The 20,800-nt window shown below is 43.0% G+C and overlaps 1 protein-coding gene across 5 annotated transcripts in view; it reads right to left on the bottom strand.

The window, feature by feature from the left end:
• Window positions 1-20,800, bottom strand: part of SLC25A33 (solute carrier family 25 member 33) — a 39,616-nt gene that overhangs the window by 10,660 nt on the left and 8,156 nt on the right. For 3 of the 5 annotated variants that reach the window (XM_035307633.3, XM_054258742.2, XM_078330314.1), the window contains 3 exons: window positions 13,935-14,114; window positions 8,935-9,015; window positions 572-649 (listed from right to left, as the gene is read on the bottom strand). In XM_035307633.3, the coding sequence (XP_035163524.1) occupies window positions 572-649; window positions 8,935-9,015; window positions 13,935-14,114 (339 nt within the window). The remainder of the gene's footprint in view (window positions 1-571; window positions 650-8,934; window positions 9,016-13,934; window positions 14,115-20,800) is intronic. The other 2 variants (XM_017974310.4, XM_035307634.2) reach the window with 1 other exon arrangement.

Genomic DNA, 20,800 nt, shown 5'->3' with positions numbered 1-20,800 from the left:
AATGATTTAGTGATGACAGAGGTGTTTGAAGTAATCGAGGGAGGTGAGATTTTGGGAAGACATCTACAAAGTCCTTTTACATTCTTCTTTCTGGATAAATGCCAATCCTTTAAGCATCAACACACTGGAAGTTTAACTTTTTAAAATATTTCTAGAATAGACCACACTTTTTCACCTTGTGCCAAAACGAGAATGTTGAATATAATTTGAACTGTTGGCCGGGCGTAGTGGCTCACGCCTGTAATCCAAGCATTCTGAGAGGACGAGGTGGGTGGATCACGAGGTCAGGCGTTCATGACCTGCCTGGCCAACATAGTGAAATCTTGTCTCTACTAAAAATACAAAAATTAGCTGGGCACTGTGGCACATGCCTGTAGTCCCAGCTACTCGGGAGGCTGAGGCAGGAGAATTGCCTGAACCCAGGAGGCAGAGGTTGCAGTGAGCCGAGATCACGCCATTGCACTCCAGCCTGGGTAACAAGAGCGAAACTCCATCTCAAAAAAAAAAAAAAAAAAAAGGGCCCAGCATTCCATACTGCTTCGCATGGCTAACTGGAAAGTTTAATGCTTACCTTGATGGTGCAACTCCAACCAAATTTGGACCCAAGCCTCTAAAAAGTGACTTTGGTCCCTCTTTCTCCAAGATCGACCTGAATAATGAGAAAAGACAAATCTTTAAAACCCCTTAGGCAAGGCCTATGAAAAATGATAAGGAGTCAACCTTCCCATTAGTTTCTTGAGAGAATAAAATGTTTGAGTGATCTCAGGCTCGACTCTTATCTGATTCGATTACAATACAGAAGGGGAAGGCTGTAGAATACTGCTATCATACACACAGTGAAAAACTGCTTCAGAAAGCACCAGTTAGACATTTTTTCTTTTTTGTTTGAGACAGAGTCTTGCTCTGTCACCCAGGCTAAGTGCAGTAGTGCGATCTCGGCTCACTGCAACCTCTGCCGCCCGGGTCAAGTGATTCTCTTGCGTCAGCCTCCCGAATAGCTGAGATTACAGGCACCCACCACCATCCCCGGCTAATTTTGTATTTTTAGTAGAGACGAGGTTTCACCATGTTAGCCAGGCTGGTTTTGAACTCCTGAACTCAGGTAATCGGATGGGCTTGGCCTCCCAAAGTGCTAGGATTACAGGCCTGAGCCACTGCACTTGGCCCAGTTTGACATATTTTCAAGAAGTCATTTCCCCTGTTCACACAAGAGGAAGCTGTGCAGGGTCTACACTATACAATGAAATCCTGTGAAGGTAGGATGAGTATGGCAGAGGGTTCCACACATTATGTTGAGAATAATATCCTCAACATAACAAGATTCACTGAGAAACAGGTTCAGAGATTTCTTTTGGATTTGCTGCTTCTAACAATTCTATCTTCTAGATCTTTACCTTATATAGTAGAATCTTATACAGGGATATATGGAATAGAGCCAGCTCAGTGGCTCATACTTATAATCCCAGTACTTTGGGAGGCCCAGGCAGGAGGATCACATCACTTGAACCCAGGAGTTCCATACCAGCCTGAGCAACATAGTAAGACCCCATCCCTACAAAAAATGAAAAAAACTAGCCAGGTGTGGTGGTGTGTGCTTGTGGTGCCTGCTACTCAGGAGGCTGAGGGGAGAGAATTGTTTAGCCTGGGAGGTCAAGGCTGCAGTGAGCCATGATCACACCACTGCACTTCAGCTTTGGCAACAGAGAGACACCTTGTCTCAAAAATTAAGAAAAAAAAAAAAAAAAAGTTGGTTGAGGGGCCAGATTTTAAGGAATAGGAAACTCTAAAAATTTTCATGGACAGGATGACGGTTATTTAAAACCAAAGCCTAATATCTCAAGTCCAAAGATTATACCATGACTGCTTTCTCTTTTAAACTTTTTTTTTGTGTGGTGACATACACATAATAGAAAATTTACCATTGTAACCATTTTTTTCATTTTAAGAATAATTTTTATTTTCTTGCTCTCATTTGAACATTTAATAAAAACGTTTATTTAGGTTGAGATCTTAAAGTTGTCAGTGAAACCTCAGATTTACCTAACAGTTTGCATCCAGTAGTTTTTTGGGTTAACACAAACATCTGTATGGCCAAATGTTAACTCATTTACTTTTTGTGTTAATATCAAATTAATATTTGTAATATAGTATCCCTAAACAAATATAAAAACTTCTTGGAATTATTTTAAAATTACTGTAAAGAAATAAAATAATTTTCGACACTGAAAAGAAAGCTTGTCTTGAATTTAGAGAAATTCAGACAATAATCTATACAAGCTATCAGGAAAACCGGATAATGCAAAAAGCCATAAGTAATGGAAATAATTTGAGCAAATAGGCAGATGTGGTATTTTGTAAATCTAATGCTTACAAGTACAAAATCCTGAAATATAATGGAAATGTTTGCCAAAAGTAAAAGATCAACGAATGCTAGTGAAATGCAAAAATATTCCGTAAAATTATGACAGGCGTTTTTTTCTTCTATTCCTAGTGTGAGGATATTTAACAATATTTTCTCAAGTATGATCAAGAATAGCAGACAATAAATATCTAGGGGCTGGTTTGTTTGACGTAACTGGTACTGAAAAGAGCAGTTCTCTGAAGAGAGAGCAGTCATATTTTTAGTTAAATTTCAAGAAGACCTGCTGAAATGCACATAATACAACACTGCTTCCTTTATTTTCCATCCCATGGAATGCTATGCAGCCATAAAAAAGGAGATCATGTCTTTCACAGGAACATGGATGAGGCTGGAGGCTATCATCCTTAGCATACTGGGTGGACAAAATAAACTGCAAAAGGCCACTGGGATACCAGTTTACCTATATAACAAACCTGCACATATACACCTGAACCGAAGCCAGTGAACCAAGATTGCGCCACTGCATTCCAGCCTGGATGCCAGATTGAGACCTGTCCCATGGATCTTCCTTGACCAATGATCTTCCTATTTAATTTTGGCTTTACTGCCTTCAATTATGTTGTTTTTGGTTCCTTACATTTCATTTTGCTATACCAAAATGCCATGTAAGCTTGGAATCATTTGCGAAAGCGCAGGAAGAAGCAAAGTGGGAGCCCTTCCTCCCAGCAGAACCTTCCTCTGGAGACTGGTTGTGCAGTCCCTGGTCCCATCCAGACTGCATGGGGTGGCCCTGCCACCACCTCGAGGCCACCAGAGGATCGATGGCTGTCAACTCTGAGGCCCCTGCACCTAAAGCACTCACACTCAAGGGAATGGTGAGGGCCCAGTACGCCCACCTGGCCCTGTCTCTTCCCTTCCCTTCCCTCTTGGGAGGGCCTGGGAGCACAACCCTGGGCCATTGTAACCATTTTAAAGCGTACAGTTCAGTGGCATTAAGTACATACACACTGTTGTGCAACCATCACCACCATCTACCTCCAGAACCTTTCCAACTTTTCAAACTGAGCCTCTGCAATCATTAAGCACTAGTTCCCTAGACTTCTCTCCTGCCAGGTCCTGGCAGCCACCATTCTACTGTCTATAAATCTGACAACTCTAGGTATCTCTTATCAATGGAGTCACGTCTATTTTTGTCACCGGCTTATTCTGCCTATTCTTTGAAGTTCATCCATGTTGCAGCATGTGTCAGACTTTCCTTCTTTTTATTTTATTATTATTTTTTGAGACAGGGTCTCACTCCATCACCCAGACTGGAGTGCAGTGGCAAGATCTTGGCTCATTGCAATCTCCACCTCCTGGGTTCAAGCGATTCTCATACCTCAGCCTCCACAATAGCTGGGATTACAGGTGAGTGCCACCATTGCCAGCTAATTTTTGTATATACATATATTTAAATAGATATGGGGTGTCACCACCTTGGCCAGGCTGGTCTCAAACTCCTGGCCTCAAGGGATCCACCCACCTTGGCCTCCCTAAGTGCTGGGATTACAGGCATGAGCCACTGCGACCACCCAGAATTTCTTTTTTTTTTTTTTTTTTTTAAAAAGGCTGAATACTATTCCATTGCTGTATATATCACATCTATCCATTGATGGACACGTGGGTTGCTTTCAGGTTTTGGCTATTATAAATAGTGCTGCTATAAACATGGGTGTACAAATATCTGTTTGAGTCAATTGCTTTGGATTCTTTTGTGGAATCCTAGTGGAATTGCTGGACATGTGGTAATTCTATGCCTAATTTTCTGATGAACCATGAGGCTGTTTTCCACAGTGGTTACACCACCTTACATTCTCACCTGCAACATAAAAGGGGTTCCGACTTCTCTATAACCTTGTGCTTGTCACAAAAAATGTTAAATATTGTTTCTGATTAAAAGAGACTCAGAAAATCCTAAAAGGATTTAATGGAACATTCTTTAGAGGCATTTTTCTGCTGCAATACAGTTATTCAGGTTGATTACATTTACTCTCTTCAATGGTTTGGTTTCCATGGTATCCAATAGAATTTACATTGTTATATTACGGTCTTCTCTAATTTAATCTCCTTTTCTTATTGAGGATCTTTATTTACTAGTAGTACCTTCTACTTGATAGTCCTCAGGGTTGATCTAGCTCACAAATAATTATATGCTTGTCAAAAGTTAATAGAATGGCTGGGAGTGGTGGCTCACGCCTGTAATCCTAGTACATCTGGGAGGCCAAAGTGGGTGGATCACTTGAGCTCAGGAGTTTGAGACCACCAGCGTGGCCAACATGGTAAAACCCCGACTCTACTAAAAAAAAACCAGAAATTAGCTGGAAATTGCTTGATCCTGGGAGGTGGAGGCTGCAGTGAGCTGAGATGGCACCACTGCTCTCCAGCTGGGCAACCGAGCAGGACTCCATCTCAAAAAGAAAAAACAGTTAATAGAATGTTTTACCTTCATTATAACACACAGAAGTTATGATAAAACGATTTTTTACTTTATAGAAAAGATGTCCCTACAAAGCTAACAGTAAGTGAATCCTTCTATTCTATTTCTACCACTGCCACTTTCTCCATGGAGAAAGTTTCCCAAATTAAGCTGGTTTTTGACACAAAAGAGGTACAGCTGACATTCTGGTCCACAGCATACTGGATAATATTAAAGCTTTGTCTATTTCCAGCTCTCCTTCCTCAGATTACTATGCAACTTTTCATGCTCTAGGTTCTCTGAATGTATAAAATAAATAAAATTTTGAATCCTAGCCTCACTTTTCCGAATTTTTGGATGTTTAAAATAGAGACTATGTGTACCTTTAAGAACTTTCCTAAAAAGTAGTAGGCTAGCAATTAGACAAAAAAGAGTGGAAAGAAAAAAGTAAAACTACCTCTATTCACAGACGGAATGATCTTATGTCAAAATACTAAAGAATCTACTAAAAAAATTATCTCAATAAAGCTCTTATTGGCTGGGCATGGTGGCTCACGCATCACTTTGGGAGGCCAAGGTAGGTGTATCATTTAAGGTTAGGAGTTTGAGACCTGCCTGGCTAACACAGTAAAACCCTGTCTCTACTAAAAATATAAAAATTAGCCTGGTGTGGTGGTGCGTGCCTGTAGTCCCAGCTACTCAGGAGGCTGAGACAGGAGAATTGCTTGAACCTGGGGGGCGGAGGTTGAGGTTGTAGGGAGCCAAGATCTCGTCACTGTACTCCAGCCTGGTTGACACAGTGAGACTCCTTCTCAAAAAAACCAAAAAGCTATTATTTTTAAAAGTAGCCAGACCTCAGTCCCATTTATGTAATTAAATTACATAAAAATATTATATAGAGAGAGTGCTATTATTTTCTAATCAAAACCTTTTCCTTACTGGCAGGTGTAAGTCCAGGACCTTTTGAGTGATCCCAATACAGCCTCTGCCTCCCAGGTTCAAGCGATTCTCCAGCCTCAGTCTCCTGAGTAGATGGGACTGCAGGGGCTAACCACCATGCCCAGCTAATTTTTGTATTTTTTTTTTATTTTTTGAAATGGAGTCTCACTCAGTTGCCCAAGCTGTGTGGCTCACTGCAGCTTCCGCTTCCCAGGTAAAAGGGATTCTCCTGCCTCAGCCTCCCGGATAGCTGGGATTACAGGAGTGTGCTCAATTAATTTTTTTTTTTGAGATGGAGTCTCACTCTGTTGCCCAGGCTGGAGAGCAGTGCCTAGGATTACAAGTGTGTGGCACCATGCCTGGCTAATTATTTTTGTATTTTTAGTAGAGACGGGGTTCATCATGTTTGCCAGGCTGGTGTCAAACTCCTGACCTCATGATCCATCTGCTTCAGCCTCTCAAAGTGCCAGGATTGCAGGTGTGAGCCACCGTGCCCAGCTCACTATTGCTTTTTCAAAAGGTCAAGCTCTCTGAACTAAAACCTCTCTCAAGTAGCACCTTGAAGTGACCTATACTTTATAATACAGCACATAAATCAAGATTTTCAAATGCTAAGTATATATTGAGAAGTTGTGTAAAGATCAGCTCCTTTCTGTGGTCCCCATTAATGTACCCTGTTCAGCTTCAGGAGTCACTTAAACACAATTAAGGGAATCTCTGGCTCCAGGGAGCTTGAAGCCACTCATCCATAATGCAGTAAGGAACTTGTGTCCTCAAGTGACTCAGGTCTTTTAAGAACTTAAGAAAGGCGGTCTCCATAGTTACACATATTAACAGTTGGCAAAAAGCCAAATCTGTTACATAATCCAAACTTCTAACCTAGCTGGATGCTTACAAAACTTTTCTGGAACAATTAAGATCCTACTATAAATGGTACATTTCAGCTGCAAAATCAAGCCCAGAAGGACCCAGATTTGTTTTCCCACAGTCACAAACTTTCATTTAGGGGGAAAAACAATCAGGGTCTTGTTTGGAGCATTTCATTGTCTTTACCAGTTTTATATCATGATACGCATACCACAATTTAATCCAAGACAAATGTCTCATCTCAACACTGCAGTTCTTAAAAGACAGTTAAGAGATTACTAACACATTACTTTTCAGAAGAAAAAGCCACATGAAAAAACAAAAAGAATGTATCTCAGCAGTTTAAACAGTAAGAATTACCGGAAAAAAATAAGCCAGAAGATTTTTATTTTTTTTAAAGCAAATACCTGAAATACATATACTGTTTATTACTGTGGCAAACTGAATAGCAGACACCTGAGTCTGTTAACATCTTGCCTTTTTTTCTTTTTAAGTAAATATTAAAGAAAAAAAAAGATAGGTTCTTCAATAAAGAATATGTTTTCTCTAACAGGTTAACTTAATATGAGACATCAGCAAACAATGATTTGAATTTTGAAAAATAAACGTCCTACCAAAAAATTCTGTTCTCTGACAAGTCTTTTAAAGTAGTATTCCCCAAATGATTAAGACTATTTATAAGAAGCCAACTTTTAAATGAATGACCATTTTATTTGGTTATTCGTATGGATTTTTTTTTTTTGAGATGGAGTCTTGCTCTGTTGCCTCGGCTTACTGCAACATCCGCTTCCCAGATTTAGGTGATTCTCCTGCCTCAGCCTCCTGAGTAGCTGGGATTACAGGCACTTGCCACCATGTCTGGCTGGTTTTTGTATTTTTTAGTAGAGATGGGGTTTCACCAGGTTGGCCAGGCTGGTCTAGAACTCCTGACCTGAGGTATTCCGCCTGCCTTGGCCTCCCAAAGTGCTGGGATTACAAGCATGAGCCACTGTGCCCAGCCTTTTATGGGTTTTTGATAAACAGTGTCTTCTAAAAATGTCAACAGGAAACTAACATGGGTTGTGTAGATAGAGAAAAGCCTGTATTCTTGTTCTTGTTGGATCACTTAGTAGATAAAGACTGTTCCTGTAAACCATTGTCACTGCCCTTAGCTTAGGGATGGCTAATGAAGAAACAGAAAGCAGTACAATAATCCAGGTGAGAGAGGATGGTGGCTTCAACCCACATGGTGGCTGGCTGAAAAGGAGTCACCCTCCGTTAAGCCACCCACGTTGGTATATTGTTTTTATGTAAGTCCTGAGTTACAGACTGCTTTTAGAACTTATTAACAGGAAAAGACACACATTTCTCATGAAGAGTGAGTACGCTTTCTTCACATGAGTTATGTAATAATATGATGTTCCCCCTTTTTTTTTTTTTACCTCTATTAAGAGATAAAAGACTTCAAGGGTAAAAAGAAAAAAAAAGCCTTGCATTTAAAGCAGAGGGTAGCTATTATAATGACAGCAGTTTTTATTATTTACATGGGGGGTGGGTGTTAAGCCCTTTATATCTTCCTGACAGGCCAAAACTCATGCACACAATCTGCATGGAATGCTTGCTATGTGACAGGCAACATTCTGGATGCTTGGGGGCAATTTCAGTAATCAAAACAAACCAAAGTCACTACCTCCAAAGAAGTCCCATTGGAGGGGGTGGTGAAGAGGAAGAAAAGAATAGATATAAGTACACTGTATGTTGGATGGACGTAAGTGCTGTGGATAAAAATAAAGCAGGAAGTCGGGCTGGGTGAGTTTGCTTTTAAATAGCATGGTCACTGCAAGGTCTTCCTGCAAAGGTGATAACAGCGGAAGTCAGTCATGTGGACAACGTCTACTGCAAACACCCTGCAGTGGGAAACATTCCTGGCCCTTTAAAAGAACAAAAAGGCGGCTGGAGAGGCAAAGGGGAGAATAGGAGATGAGAAGTTAGAAGTGATGGGAAGAATGACAACAGTGTAGAGCCTGGTAGGCCGCAGGGAGGGCTATAGCTCTTACTCAAGGGGGACAGCAACTCCAGAGGAATCTGAGCAGAGGGTTCTCTGGCTGCTCTGCTGAGAACAGACTGAGGTATTATAAATCAATCAAGACAGCTGCAGGTGGGTTAAAAAATATAAATAAATAAAAAAAAAAGAGAACACACTGAGGTAGAGGACAGCAAGGTTTCAAGCCAGAGCAGTCGGAAAGCGAATGTACCAATACAGGTAAGATACAGTGGCTTCCATCAGGACAGTGGTGGAGGAAGCAGTGAAAGGGTCAGATTCTATACTTACTTTGAAGGTTGACTTGATAGGATTTGCTGCAGGATTGAGAAACAAGATCCAAGGATGACTGTGAGGCTGAGATCTGCGCAGCTGAAGGATGGAGTTGCTTTATCAGAGACAGGAAAGACTCTGGGAGAAGCAGCTTTTATGGAGTTCTGTTTTGCTCATGTTACTCCTGGATGGCTAATAAACATCCAAGCTGTCAAACAGGCAGCTGGATGGAGCGTGAGGCTCGGAGCAGAAAGGCTGCCAGCTTACAGATGGCATTTTTAGCCATGAGACTAAGTGTGCCCACAGAGGGAGTGGCAGTAGCTAGAGAAGGTCAGGGTCTGAGCACGGGGACCCTCCAACAGCCAGAGGTTGCAAGGCTGCAGGCACAGCAAAGGCAACGGGAGCAATAGCCGCTGAGGCAGGAGGGTGGAGTCCTAGGGGTCTCTGAGCTGGGAACTGCTGCTGCCTTCATGGAAAAGCAGCAGAGGCTCAGCCTGGGGCTTGTTCGTTTCTTACTTTACTTTTAGCAGCTTCGAGTCTTTCTTAGAAACAAGGTGGATCTACATTGAACATGGCTTTGGGCAGGTCACTTAACCCTTAACCTGTATGTCCTCCTCTCTAAAATAGAGGTAATGTCACACCCGAGTACTAGTCTGCTAAGGTTGTGAAAAATCAAGTAATACTATGTTAAAGTATTTGCTTCACAAATGTATATACCTACTATGTACTCACAATTTTTTAAAGTAGTCTTTTACTTGCAAGTTATTAGTTATGTGAGATAAGCTTTTCTTTTTGGACACACAGTCTTACAATCATAGCTCACTGCAGCCTTATCTCCTGGGCTCAAGGACATCCTGCCTTATGTAAATTGTGCCTAAAAGTGCTAAATTTGTGGTTTTTACAACAGACCACCTGCATTTTATTATGTCTTTTTCTAACATTTCCCAAACAAATTTCAACACTGATAAGTAGCTTTCCTGATAAACGTCTGTCTTGAACACACTCTTGCCCAAGAATCAGTTTCACAGATCTGAACACCACGCTCAGTTATATTCAACTCCTGGGTTCAGCCTCCTGCGTAGCTGGGATTACAGGTGTAAGCCACCGTACCCAGCTAATTTCTTTGTAGAGATGGGATTTCAACACGTTGCCCAGGCTGGTCTCAAACTCCTGGGCTCAAGCAATCCGTTTCCGTTGGCCTCTCAAAGTGCTAGGAATACAGCCATGAGCCACTGCACCTGGCCGAGACTTTTAAAAATATATAATAAAGCTGAGGAAATAAATCTTAAATAAAACAGCTCTTGGGTGAAAAATGCCACTTTACAAACGCCTTTCTAATAAAACATTTTAACTAAAATTTTACTTAATAATGTCATTGTTTGAATTTTGATGTTAATATAATAAACTGATTTTAAAAGTATTCATGCCAGGTGTGATGGTTCACACCTGTAATCCCAGCACTTTGGGAGCCCAATGCAGGCAGATTACCCAAGGCTGGGAATTTGAGACCAGCCTGACCAACATGGGAGAAACCCTGTCTCCACTAAAAATACAAAATTAGCCAGGTGTGGCGGCACATGCCTATAATCTCAGGAGGCTGAGGCAGAACAATCGCTCGAACCCAGGAGGTAAAGATTGCAGTGAGCTGAGATCACACCATTGCACTCCAGCAGGGCAACAAGAGGGAAACTGTCAATCAATCAATCAATTCATTCATACGTGGCTGGGCACAGTGGCTCATGCCTGTAATCCCAGCACTTTGGGAGGCCAAGGCAGGAGTATCACAAGGTCAGGAGTTCGAGACCAGCCTGGTCAAAATGGTGAGACCCCATCTCTACTAAAAATACAAAAATTAGCCAGGCCCGGTGGCAGGCGCCTGTAGGCCCAGCTACTTAGGAGGCTGAGGCAGGAGAATCACTTGAAACCAGGAAGCGCAGGTTGCATTGAGCCGAGATCATACCACTGCACTCTAGCCTGGACGACAGAACGAGAGTCTGTCTCGGAAAAAAAAACAAAAACCAAAAAACAAAAACAAAGTATTCACATGTAAGTGATGGCTCATTATTGTGTAGCTGCATTAACCAATGAAGCCAGTGGGCCCATAAGGAAAATAGCTTGTCTTTTGTGTGGTATGGAAGTTGTTCCTGTATTAAAACATGGAGTGGCTTTTTTCCTTTGATTTAAATTTTAATAAATAATTGCCCTAATTGAGGGGAGGGAACACACACATACACACACTCTCTGTCTCTCTGTCTCTCTCTCTCTCTCTCTTCCTCCCCACCCCCCACAGAAAACAAATTGTTCAAAAATCAAATTTTGAGTGACAACATGATGCTCAAAGAAATGCCCCGTGGCGAATTTGTGCTTCTAGACTGGGGATGCTGAACTGGTATGATGAAGCAAATATTCCAAAATCTGAAATCCACACTGCTTCTGGTCCCAAGCATTTCGGATAAGGGACACTCAACCCACACATCCTGTAAAACCTAAAATGGAGAAACATTCCCATTTACCTTCCAAGCTTGGCCCCGTCTACACTCATACTTTTGGGTAACAGTTCCCCAGTTACAGTAAATCCAAATTCACTAGTCATGAGTTATTTGGCAAGAGGAAGTTCATTTTAAACGTTACTGAAGTAATGTTACCTGTCTCGGTTTCCTTACGTCCAAAGCACTGTATGTTCCTTAGAAGAAAGGTGTCACCCGGGACACTGGCACTGCCTATGCACGTGAAAAGGCAAAGCAGGAGGGGGTGTTTTTCACAGTCCCATCTTGTTCGGGACCACGGACTCGGATTTGTCCTAAAACCAAAGTGTCCCTTCACACCTCTGTGCTTCTGTCTCTCCTGTACTCACCCCCAACCTTCCTGCCCAGTGTCTCTACTCCTCTTCTTTTTTTTATTTTGAGATGGAGTTTCGATCTGGTTGCCCAGACTAGAGTACAATGGTGCAATCTCGGCTCACCACAACCTCCACCTCCCAGTTTCAAGCAATCATCCTGCCTCAGCCTCCTGAGTATCTGGGATTATAGGCATGTATCACCATGCCTGGCTAATTTTGTATTTTTAGTAGAGATGGGGTTTCTCCATGTTGGTCAGGCTGGTGTTGAACTCCTGACCTCAGGTGGTCTGCCCTCAGGTGATCTGCCTACCTCAGCCTCCTGGGAGGCTGAGGCAGAAGAATCACTTGAACCCAGAAGGCAGAGGTTTCAGTGAGCCAAGATTGTACCACTGCACTCCAGCTTGGGTAACAGAGCAAGAATCCATCTCAAAAAAAAACACAAACAAACAAAACCCCAATTCTCCTGCAGCCTTGAACACTGATCTCCCTAGTTCCCTGACTGGGCTTCTGATGCCCTCATTTGTCCTTGGCAGCTGGTCCTGCTGTTCAGTTCTGCTCAGTAAGCTCAAATGTACCGTTGTACACATTTGGCATGAATGACCGAGTGACTCACAGGTAGGTCTTACAAACAAAACATACCTAAAATAAATTAAGCACTCTCCAACTCATCCTGCCTTATCTAAATTGTGCCTAAAAGTGCTAAATACGTGGTTTTTAAAACTGAGCAGCCGGGTGCGGTGGCTCACACCTGTAATCCCAGCACTTTGGGAGGCCGAGGTAGATCACTGGAGGTCAGGAGTTCGAGACCAGCCTGGCCAACATGGTGAAACCCTGTCTCTACTAAAATACAAAAAAAAAAAAAAAATTAGCTGGGCATGGTGGTGGGTGCCTGTAATCCCAACTACTTAGGAGGCTGAGGTAGGAGAACCGCTTGAACCCGGGAGGCAGAAGTTACAGTGAGCCGAGTTCATGTCACTGCACTCCAGCCTGGGCAAAAGAGCAAGACTCCGCCTCAAAAAAAAAAAAAAAAAAGCATCTCCATTATTTTATTACTTCTTTTTCTAACATTTCCCAAATAAATCTCTACACTGATAGCTTTCTTGATAAATGTCTTTCTTGAACACACTCTTCCCAACAATCCGTACCAGAGATTTGAATATCATGCTCAGTTAAATTCAACTATTATTTATAGAGCATCTCAAAGTACAAGGTCCTAAGCTAAAAATCAGATATTCCATAAGTTCTCTTCTGAATTTGATTTTTAAGCATAGACTGATAAGCCAAATTCGACTTACGAATATTTAGCTACTTTATAAGCAAATAAATTATTTTTCCTACAGTAACAATAATAAAATGGGCAGGTAGCTCAAGTATAAAATAAATTTTAAAACCCATTTTATTAAATGTAACTTTCCTATACATTTAAAATTATTTCCCAATAAAAAGCAAAAAACAAAAACAAACCCCACAAAAACCATTTTGTTTCTTTTAAAAATATTTATGGCTAGGAGTGGTGGATCACATCCGTAATCCCAGCACTTTGGGAGGCCAAGGCGGGTAGATCATCTGAGGTCAGGAGTTCGGGACCAGTCTGACCAACATGGTGAAACCAGTCTCTACTAAAAATACAAAAATTAGCTGGGTTTGGTGGCACAAGCCTGTAGTCCCACTTACTCAGGAGGCTGAGACAAGAGAATCGTTTGAACCCAGGAGGTGGAGGATGCAGTGAGCCAAGATTGTGCCACTGCACTCCAGCCTGGGTGACAGAGCAAGACTCCATCTCAATAAATAAATAAAAAATATATAGTATTCACAACTCTTCTCTTGTGCAATTTTAAAAATTTTAATCTACCACCCCTTCTCTGTTATCCCTCAAAAGCTTTGAGCAAGAGCGACAATCTGATGCAACAATTTACACACATGGATTTTTGGTTTGCTTTGCTGGGTTACTCTAACTGACCCGGATGATGGTCACATGCACACTGGGACCCCTGCTGCCAGGGGAGCAAGGTCATAGCTCAAAGGTATTGGTAAAGAAACCGAATTCTTAAGTTAAGGGCCAAGGCTATGCAATCAGAACATCACATTTGATAAGCCCAATGAACATTCTGTGTTGACAGTGGGGTAAAGGGTGTGTAGGCGGCAGTAGCAGAGAATACTGAATGGGGAATGAACTTACTTCAGAACCTGAAAGAGTCCAGGTGTCACGGATGTTGGTCTCACCATTCCAGCTCCACTAATGGTCCCCAGATGAACCTGAGGATAGTAGACTGTCCGGAGGGCTAATCTTGAAGACTGCAACCGCGTCTTAATGACTTCTAGTGGACAAGTGAAAATAGCACCAACTGTGCCTCCGCACCTGTAAGAAAGGAAACCGAAGCGGATGAGAGAAGCTATACTATCCTTTACACAATGGAATGAGAAGTGCAGCTCTTCTCTCTTTAAAACTAGCATACAAGGGAGATTAAAAAAAATTAGTTGAAATCTGCAGGGTGCAGCGGCTCATGTCTGTAATCCCAGCACTTTGGGAGGCCGAGGCGGGTGGATCACTTGAGATCAGGAGCTCGAGATCAGCTAGGCTAACATGGCAAAACCCCATCTCTACTAAAAATACAAAAATTAGACAGGCGTGGTGGCTGTAATGCCAGCTTCTCGGGAGGCTGAGGCAGGAGAATCGCTTGAACCTGGTAGGCAGAGGTTGCAGTGAGCCAAGATCACGCCATTGTACTCTAGCCTGGGCAACAGAGCAAGACTCCCATCTCAAAAAAATAATAAATAAATAAGATGAAATTCTAGAGCTACAGAGATAACTACTGTTCCCAAGTTAGCACATCTAGCACACCCTTTGGGACTTTTCATTCTTGGCATTTTAACCTAACCCATTCCCAGTATCTTGGTATTCTGAGTGCCCTTCTATGGAAAATGATGCACCTGCATCATCATTTGCAATGGCATCATACTATCTGTTCATTACTGATGGATAAGATTTTAACCAATTTCCTACTGTTGGACATTCATGCCATTTCAATTTCACTACCATGCTGCAAGGAAGACTCTAGACAACTATTTTTGCACATTCAAACAAAATAGTTCATTCAGATGAAGATATTATTTTAAAAATCAATTTTTACCCCAATACAGACCCTTCTTAAAATTTTATTAATTACTTTTGGCCAGGCACCGTGGCTCATACCTGTATTACCAGCACTTTGGGAGGCTACGGCTGGTGGATCACTTGAGGATAGGAGTTCGAGACCAGCCTGGCCAACATGGTAAAATCCAATAAAAAAAACAACACAAAAATTAGCCGGGTGTGGTGGTACATGCCTGTAATGCCTGTAATCCCAGCTACAGGGAATGGTGAAGCAGGAGAATCGCTTGAAGGTGGGAGATGGAGGTTGCAGTGTCACTCACTGCACTCCAGCCTGGGTGACAGAGCAAGATTGTCTCAAAAAAAAAAAAAAAAAAAAAAATCTGATTGAGCACTTTCAACAATGAAGTCTTGTGCTGCCATCATTCACAACTAGTCAGTTCTTCCTGTGTTTTCATTAGTCACATCTCTGGATCACATCCCCTAAGCCAATTATTTGAGTATTACCCTTATAACATATTCATATCGAAATATTACCTGAATTACTATTTAAATATTTTTCTTCAAGACAACTCACTTATTTATCCTAAAATACCTACTTTCATCATCTCTTAAACAATACTATCCAAGAAATAGCAAGTTTGATGGGCTACCTATAATTAATGATGTCAAGGGCCATAGACACATCCTCACCCGTGCCTACAAGTGACACAGGGCCTCACTCTGGCAAACATCACTCTGATCTGATAAACGCCTCAAGATCCAGACCTGTGGCCTTACTCATCTTTGCATCCCTGGCATCAGGGCTCAATGGGTTCCTAAACAGTATTTTTTTTTTTTTTTTAAGACAGAGTTTCGCTCTTGTTACCCAGGCTGGAGTGCAGTGGCGCGATCTCGGCTCTCTGCAACCTCTGCCTCCTGGGTTCAGGCAATTCTCCTGCCTCAGCCTCCCGAGTAGCTGGGACTACAGGCATGCATCACCATGCCCAGCTAATTTTTTGTATTTTTAGTAGAGACGGGGTTTCACCATGTTGACCAGGATGGTCTCAATCTCCTGACCTCGTGATCCACCTGCCTCAGCCTCCCAAAGTGCTGGGATTACAGGCGTGAGCCACCGCGCCCGGCCCTAAACAGTATTTACTAAGTAAAGGAATTATTCAGTTGAGATTTCAAGGAGAATGTCTTCTAAGGTTTCTAAATATTTGAAAAAAAGTCTTCCTCACTAGACTGGGAGCTCCCTGGAAAAGAGCTATTCATCATTCTTGCAGCCAGAGTGTAGCAGGCACCTGGCAGGAAATAGGTGGGTCAATAATAGCTCATCAGCATCTCCGCCTGGAAAGGTAACCACAGGAAGGAAGACCCGGCCTGGACATACAGAATGTTTACGCAGCTTCCCGACTCCACTAGAGGCAAGTGCTGGAAATCTAGAAGCAAACCTAGCACCTAACGCAGACTCTGAAGGTAATGAATGAAGTAAAATCCCCATGTGTGATTTATTTATTTATTTATTTGGGGGGGACAGTTGCACTCTGTCACCCAGGCTAGAGTGCAGTGGTGCGATCTCAGCTTACTGCAACCTCCTCCTCCCTGGTTCAAGCGATTCTCCTGCCTCAGCCTCCCAAGTAGCTGGGACTACAGGTCCCAGCTATAATATTTTTGTACTTTTAATAGAGAAGGAGTTTTACCATATTGGCCAGGCTGGTCTTGAACTCCTGACCTCAAGTGATCCACCCACCTCGACCTCCCAAAGTGCTGGGATTACAGGTGTGAGCCACGTGCCTGGACTATTTTTATTTTTAATCAAGTTGTGGGCCTAGCTTAATATTGGTCTGTGTAATTTTCTCTAAGCACTAGAATATACCTAAAGAAAATAGGCTATAATAAGAAATGTTTAAAAAAGATAGAAGTGGCCAGGTGTGGCGGCTCATGCTTGTAATCCTAGCACTTTAGGAGGCTGAGGTGGGTGGACCACTTGAGCTCAGGAGTTTGAGACCAGCCTGGGCAACAGGTCAAAACCCTGTCTCTACCAAAAATATACACACAAAAAATTAGTTGGGTGTGGTGATGTATGCCTGTAGTCCCAGCTACTCAGGAGGCTGAGGTGGGAGGATGGCTTAAGCCCAGGAGGCAGAGGTTGCAGTGAGCTGAGATCGCACCACTGCACTCCAGCCTGGGTGACAAAACCACAACTCAATCTCAAAAAACAAACAAACAACAAAAATAAAAATTATAGATGTAAAAACTTTCTAACCCATGTCTATTCATACAAAATGCTTTTACCTATCGTAATAACCACATGTCTAAAATGTATAACATTTAAAGATACTGAAAAACTTACCAGCTACACAGTAAGATAAAGAAATATCTGAAATCCATTTGTGTTCAATAATGTTAACTTCAAATCACTGAAAAAAAGTGTTTCTGGGTAAATCCTTTCATCAGAAAGCCAGTAAATTCAAATACCATACAAGTCAGCCACCTTTGCTTTGTCCCTAAGCAAACTGCACTCACTACTTTGGCCAACTGTCATCCAAGTCTATGCCACTGTTCAAAGGATGGTGTGTTTGTCCAGCAAAGCAAATGCCCTAGTAACAGTGAGTCAGTGACCTCTTTGAAGGTGGCAGGCCTTCTCATCCTGCTGGCCTTTTTTCTTTTTTTTGAGATGGAGTCTCGCTCTGTTGCCAGGCTGGAGTGCAGTGGCGTGATCTCAGCTCAATGAAATCTCTGCCTCCAAAGTTCAAGCCATTCTCCTGCCTCGGCCTCCCAAGTAGCTGGGACTATAGTTGTGTGCCACCACACCCAGCTACTTTTTTTGTTTTTAGTAGAGAAGGGGTTTCACCATATTGGCCAAGATGGTCTTGATCCCTTGACCTTGTGATCTGCCTGCCTCGGCCTCCCACAGTGCCAGGATTACAGGAGTAAGCCACTGTGTCCAGCTTCTTTTTTTTTAAAGAGACAGGGTCTTGCTGTTATCCAGGCTGGAGTCCTGTCTCTACAAAAAACAAACAAACAAAAATTAGCCAGGCATGGTGGTGTGCACCTGTAGTCACAGCTACTAGGAAGGTCACCTGACCCTCCCTTGACCTAGAGAGGTCAAGGTTTTAGTGAGCTGAGACGGCACTACTGCACTCCTGCCTGGGTGAGAACCCGTCTCAAGAACATATAAAGAAATAGGCCAGGCACATGGCTCACATCTGTAATCCCAGCACTCTGGGAGGCCAAGGTGGGCAGATCACTTAAGATCAGGAGTTTGAGACCAGCCTGACCAACAACATGATTAAACCCCATCTCTACTAAAAATACAAAAATTAGCTGGGCATGGTGGCAGGCACCTGTAATTCTAGCTACTAGAGAGGCTGAGGTAGGAGAATCACTTGAACCTGGAGGCAGAGGTTGCAGCGAGCTGAGACCATGCCACTGCACTCCAGCTTAGGTGACAGAGCAAGACTTCGTATCAGAAGAAAAAAAAAAAAAGACAGGTTTGTGGTGTACTGGAGGCCTGGGTGAATGTTATTGAATTGTAGATGGCGTTCAACCTACCTGAGCCCAACACTGGGAACTCCCACTGGTCCCACCAGCAGCTCATCCTCTAATCTCTTTTCTGCCTTCCTCGCCCCAAGGTCCTATGGGCAGAACTAGGTATCGTGCCTTCCTCTGGTCCCATGCTCCTTGACATCAAGCCAATGGGACCTCTAGGAGGCAACAAGATTAGCTCAAAGTGAGCGTCCTTCCCAAGCACACCAACCAGTCCCTTCTCATTCTGCTGGCTTGGCCTGATGCAACAGCCTCTAACTTGTAGGAGGCATCTGGCCACAGAGCAAACTACCAGTCTCCCTGCCTTACAAGCCCCAGACCTACTAGGGGCTGGGGATAGAGTTGGGGACAATAATAGGAAAATCCCCTCTGCCCTCCACACACCCCAATGTTGACACATATAACAGTTCTTTTCTGCATAGACAGTCTGGTCAATGGCAACAGAGCAGATTCTTCCACCTAAGTCTTAGACTAGGATCCTCTTGGTTCATCTGAGGGCCCCAATAGCCAGTGCTCAGACAGAAGGAAAAGTCATATTCAACCTCCGGTTTCATGCTGACACAGCATTAGCCTCACATAGTTAGAAAATGGAGTAATCTGATTGGCAAGCAGTATTTTAGACCACCAATCTCCAAACTGGGATACATACTGTAAGAGATGTGCACGATGACCCACTGGCACACAGAAAGAAACAGCATTTTATTTATAACTTCCACCATTTAATTTGTATTTTGTTTGTTTGCGTTTGAGATGGAGTGTCACTCTGTCACCCACGCTGGAGTGCAGTGGTGTGATCTCGGCTCACTGCAATCTCTGCCTCCTAGGTTCAAGGGATTCTCCTGTCTCAGCCTCGTGAGTCCTGGGATTACAGGTGTGCACTGCCATACCTGGATAATTTTTATATTTTTAGTAAAGACAGGGTTTTGCCATGTTGGTCAGGCTGGTCTTGAACACCTGACCTCAGATGATCTGCCCACCCGGGCCTCCCAAAGTGCTGGGATTATAGGTGTGAGCCACCACGCCTGGCCCATTTAATTTCTATTTTGTATATAGGTCTTATAATATGTATAAAATTAACAGGGTAACATAATTATACAGGAGATATGCAGATTTTAATCATAGTATAGCAGGAGCGGCCACGGGAAACAGATCTCTCCAACACCAAATAAAGGAGGGAGGAGTTTATTTGTCGAAAACCCAGCTCATCTAACAAAGGAAGGTTCTGCCTTTATATAGGCTTATACTTTAGATGTTACACGTGGAAGAATCTTAGGTTTATTGCTTTAGGTATCACATATGAAAGGGTTCCAGTTTACAGTTTTAGACTCATGTGAAAAGGTGTCTGGTTTGATTTTGTTTTAAGTAAAAATAGTGTCTTCCAGAGAGTTTCCTCAAGACCAAGTGTGTTATTTTCAGGAAGGAGATTCAGGAGGCGCCAGCTGGCCTGCTCTCTCTTCTATTGAGCTGCACAGTGGATGACAGAGGGGGAGGGAATCCCAGATGCCTGGGTCTCCTTCTTCATCAGGGCTGTGTGATTCAAGTTTGAAGGCCATGGCTGGGTATGGTGGCTCTCGCCTGTAATCCCAGCACTTTGGGAGGCCAAGGCAGGCAGACTGCTTGAGATCAGGAGTTCCAAGACCAGCTTGGGCAACATGGTGAAAACCCATCTCTACAAAAACTACAGGAGTTAGCTTGGTGTGGTGCGACTCACCTGTAGTCCCATCTACTCTGTAGTCCCAGCTACTTGGGAAGCTGAGGATTGCTTGAGCATGGCAGGTGAAGGCTACAGTGAGCAATGATCCCACCCCTGCACTCCAGCCTGGGTGACAGGAAGAAAAACAAAACAAACAAAAAAACCCCAAAAACTTAAAAAAAAAAATTGAGGCAATTTTGTCCCCACCCCAGTAACATCTGGCAATGTCTAAAGACATTTTGGGTTATGAAATGGGGGACAGGGGTTACTAGCATCTAGGGAGTAGAAGCCTGAGATGCTGCAAAATAGCCTACAATGCACAAGACAGCCCACCCCTCACAGACAAACGATCATCCAGCCAAAGGTGAGAAACCCTGTCCCAGAACAATAAAATGGGCAATCTATTTGATGGCCGTATAATGGATTGGTGGCACTGCCGGTTGCCTCCTCAGCATTCCCCTCTTCCTATCTTAACAAGATCCCTATTTTCTTTCTTCTTCTTCTTCTTTCTTTTTTTGAGATGGAGTTTCCCTCTAGCTGCCCAAGCTGACGGAATCTCGGCTCACTGCAACCTCTGCCTCCTGGGTCCAAGAGATTCTCCTGTCTCGGCCTCCTGAGTAGCTGGGATTACAGATGTGCGCCACAATGCTTGGCTGATTTTTGTTTTTTTTTTAGTAGAGACGGGGTTGTGCTGGGATTACAGGAATGAGCCACTGTGCCCAGCCAA

The sequence above is a fragment of the Callithrix jacchus genome, chromosome 7, assembly GCF_049354715.1.
Source record: "Callithrix jacchus isolate 240 chromosome 7, calJac240_pri, whole genome shotgun sequence".
Lineage (NCBI taxonomy): Eukaryota > Metazoa > Chordata > Mammalia > Primates > Cebidae > Callithrix > Callithrix jacchus.
Note: the sequence above shows the minus strand (reverse complement) of the source record. Positions and strands in the feature narration are given on the sequence as shown.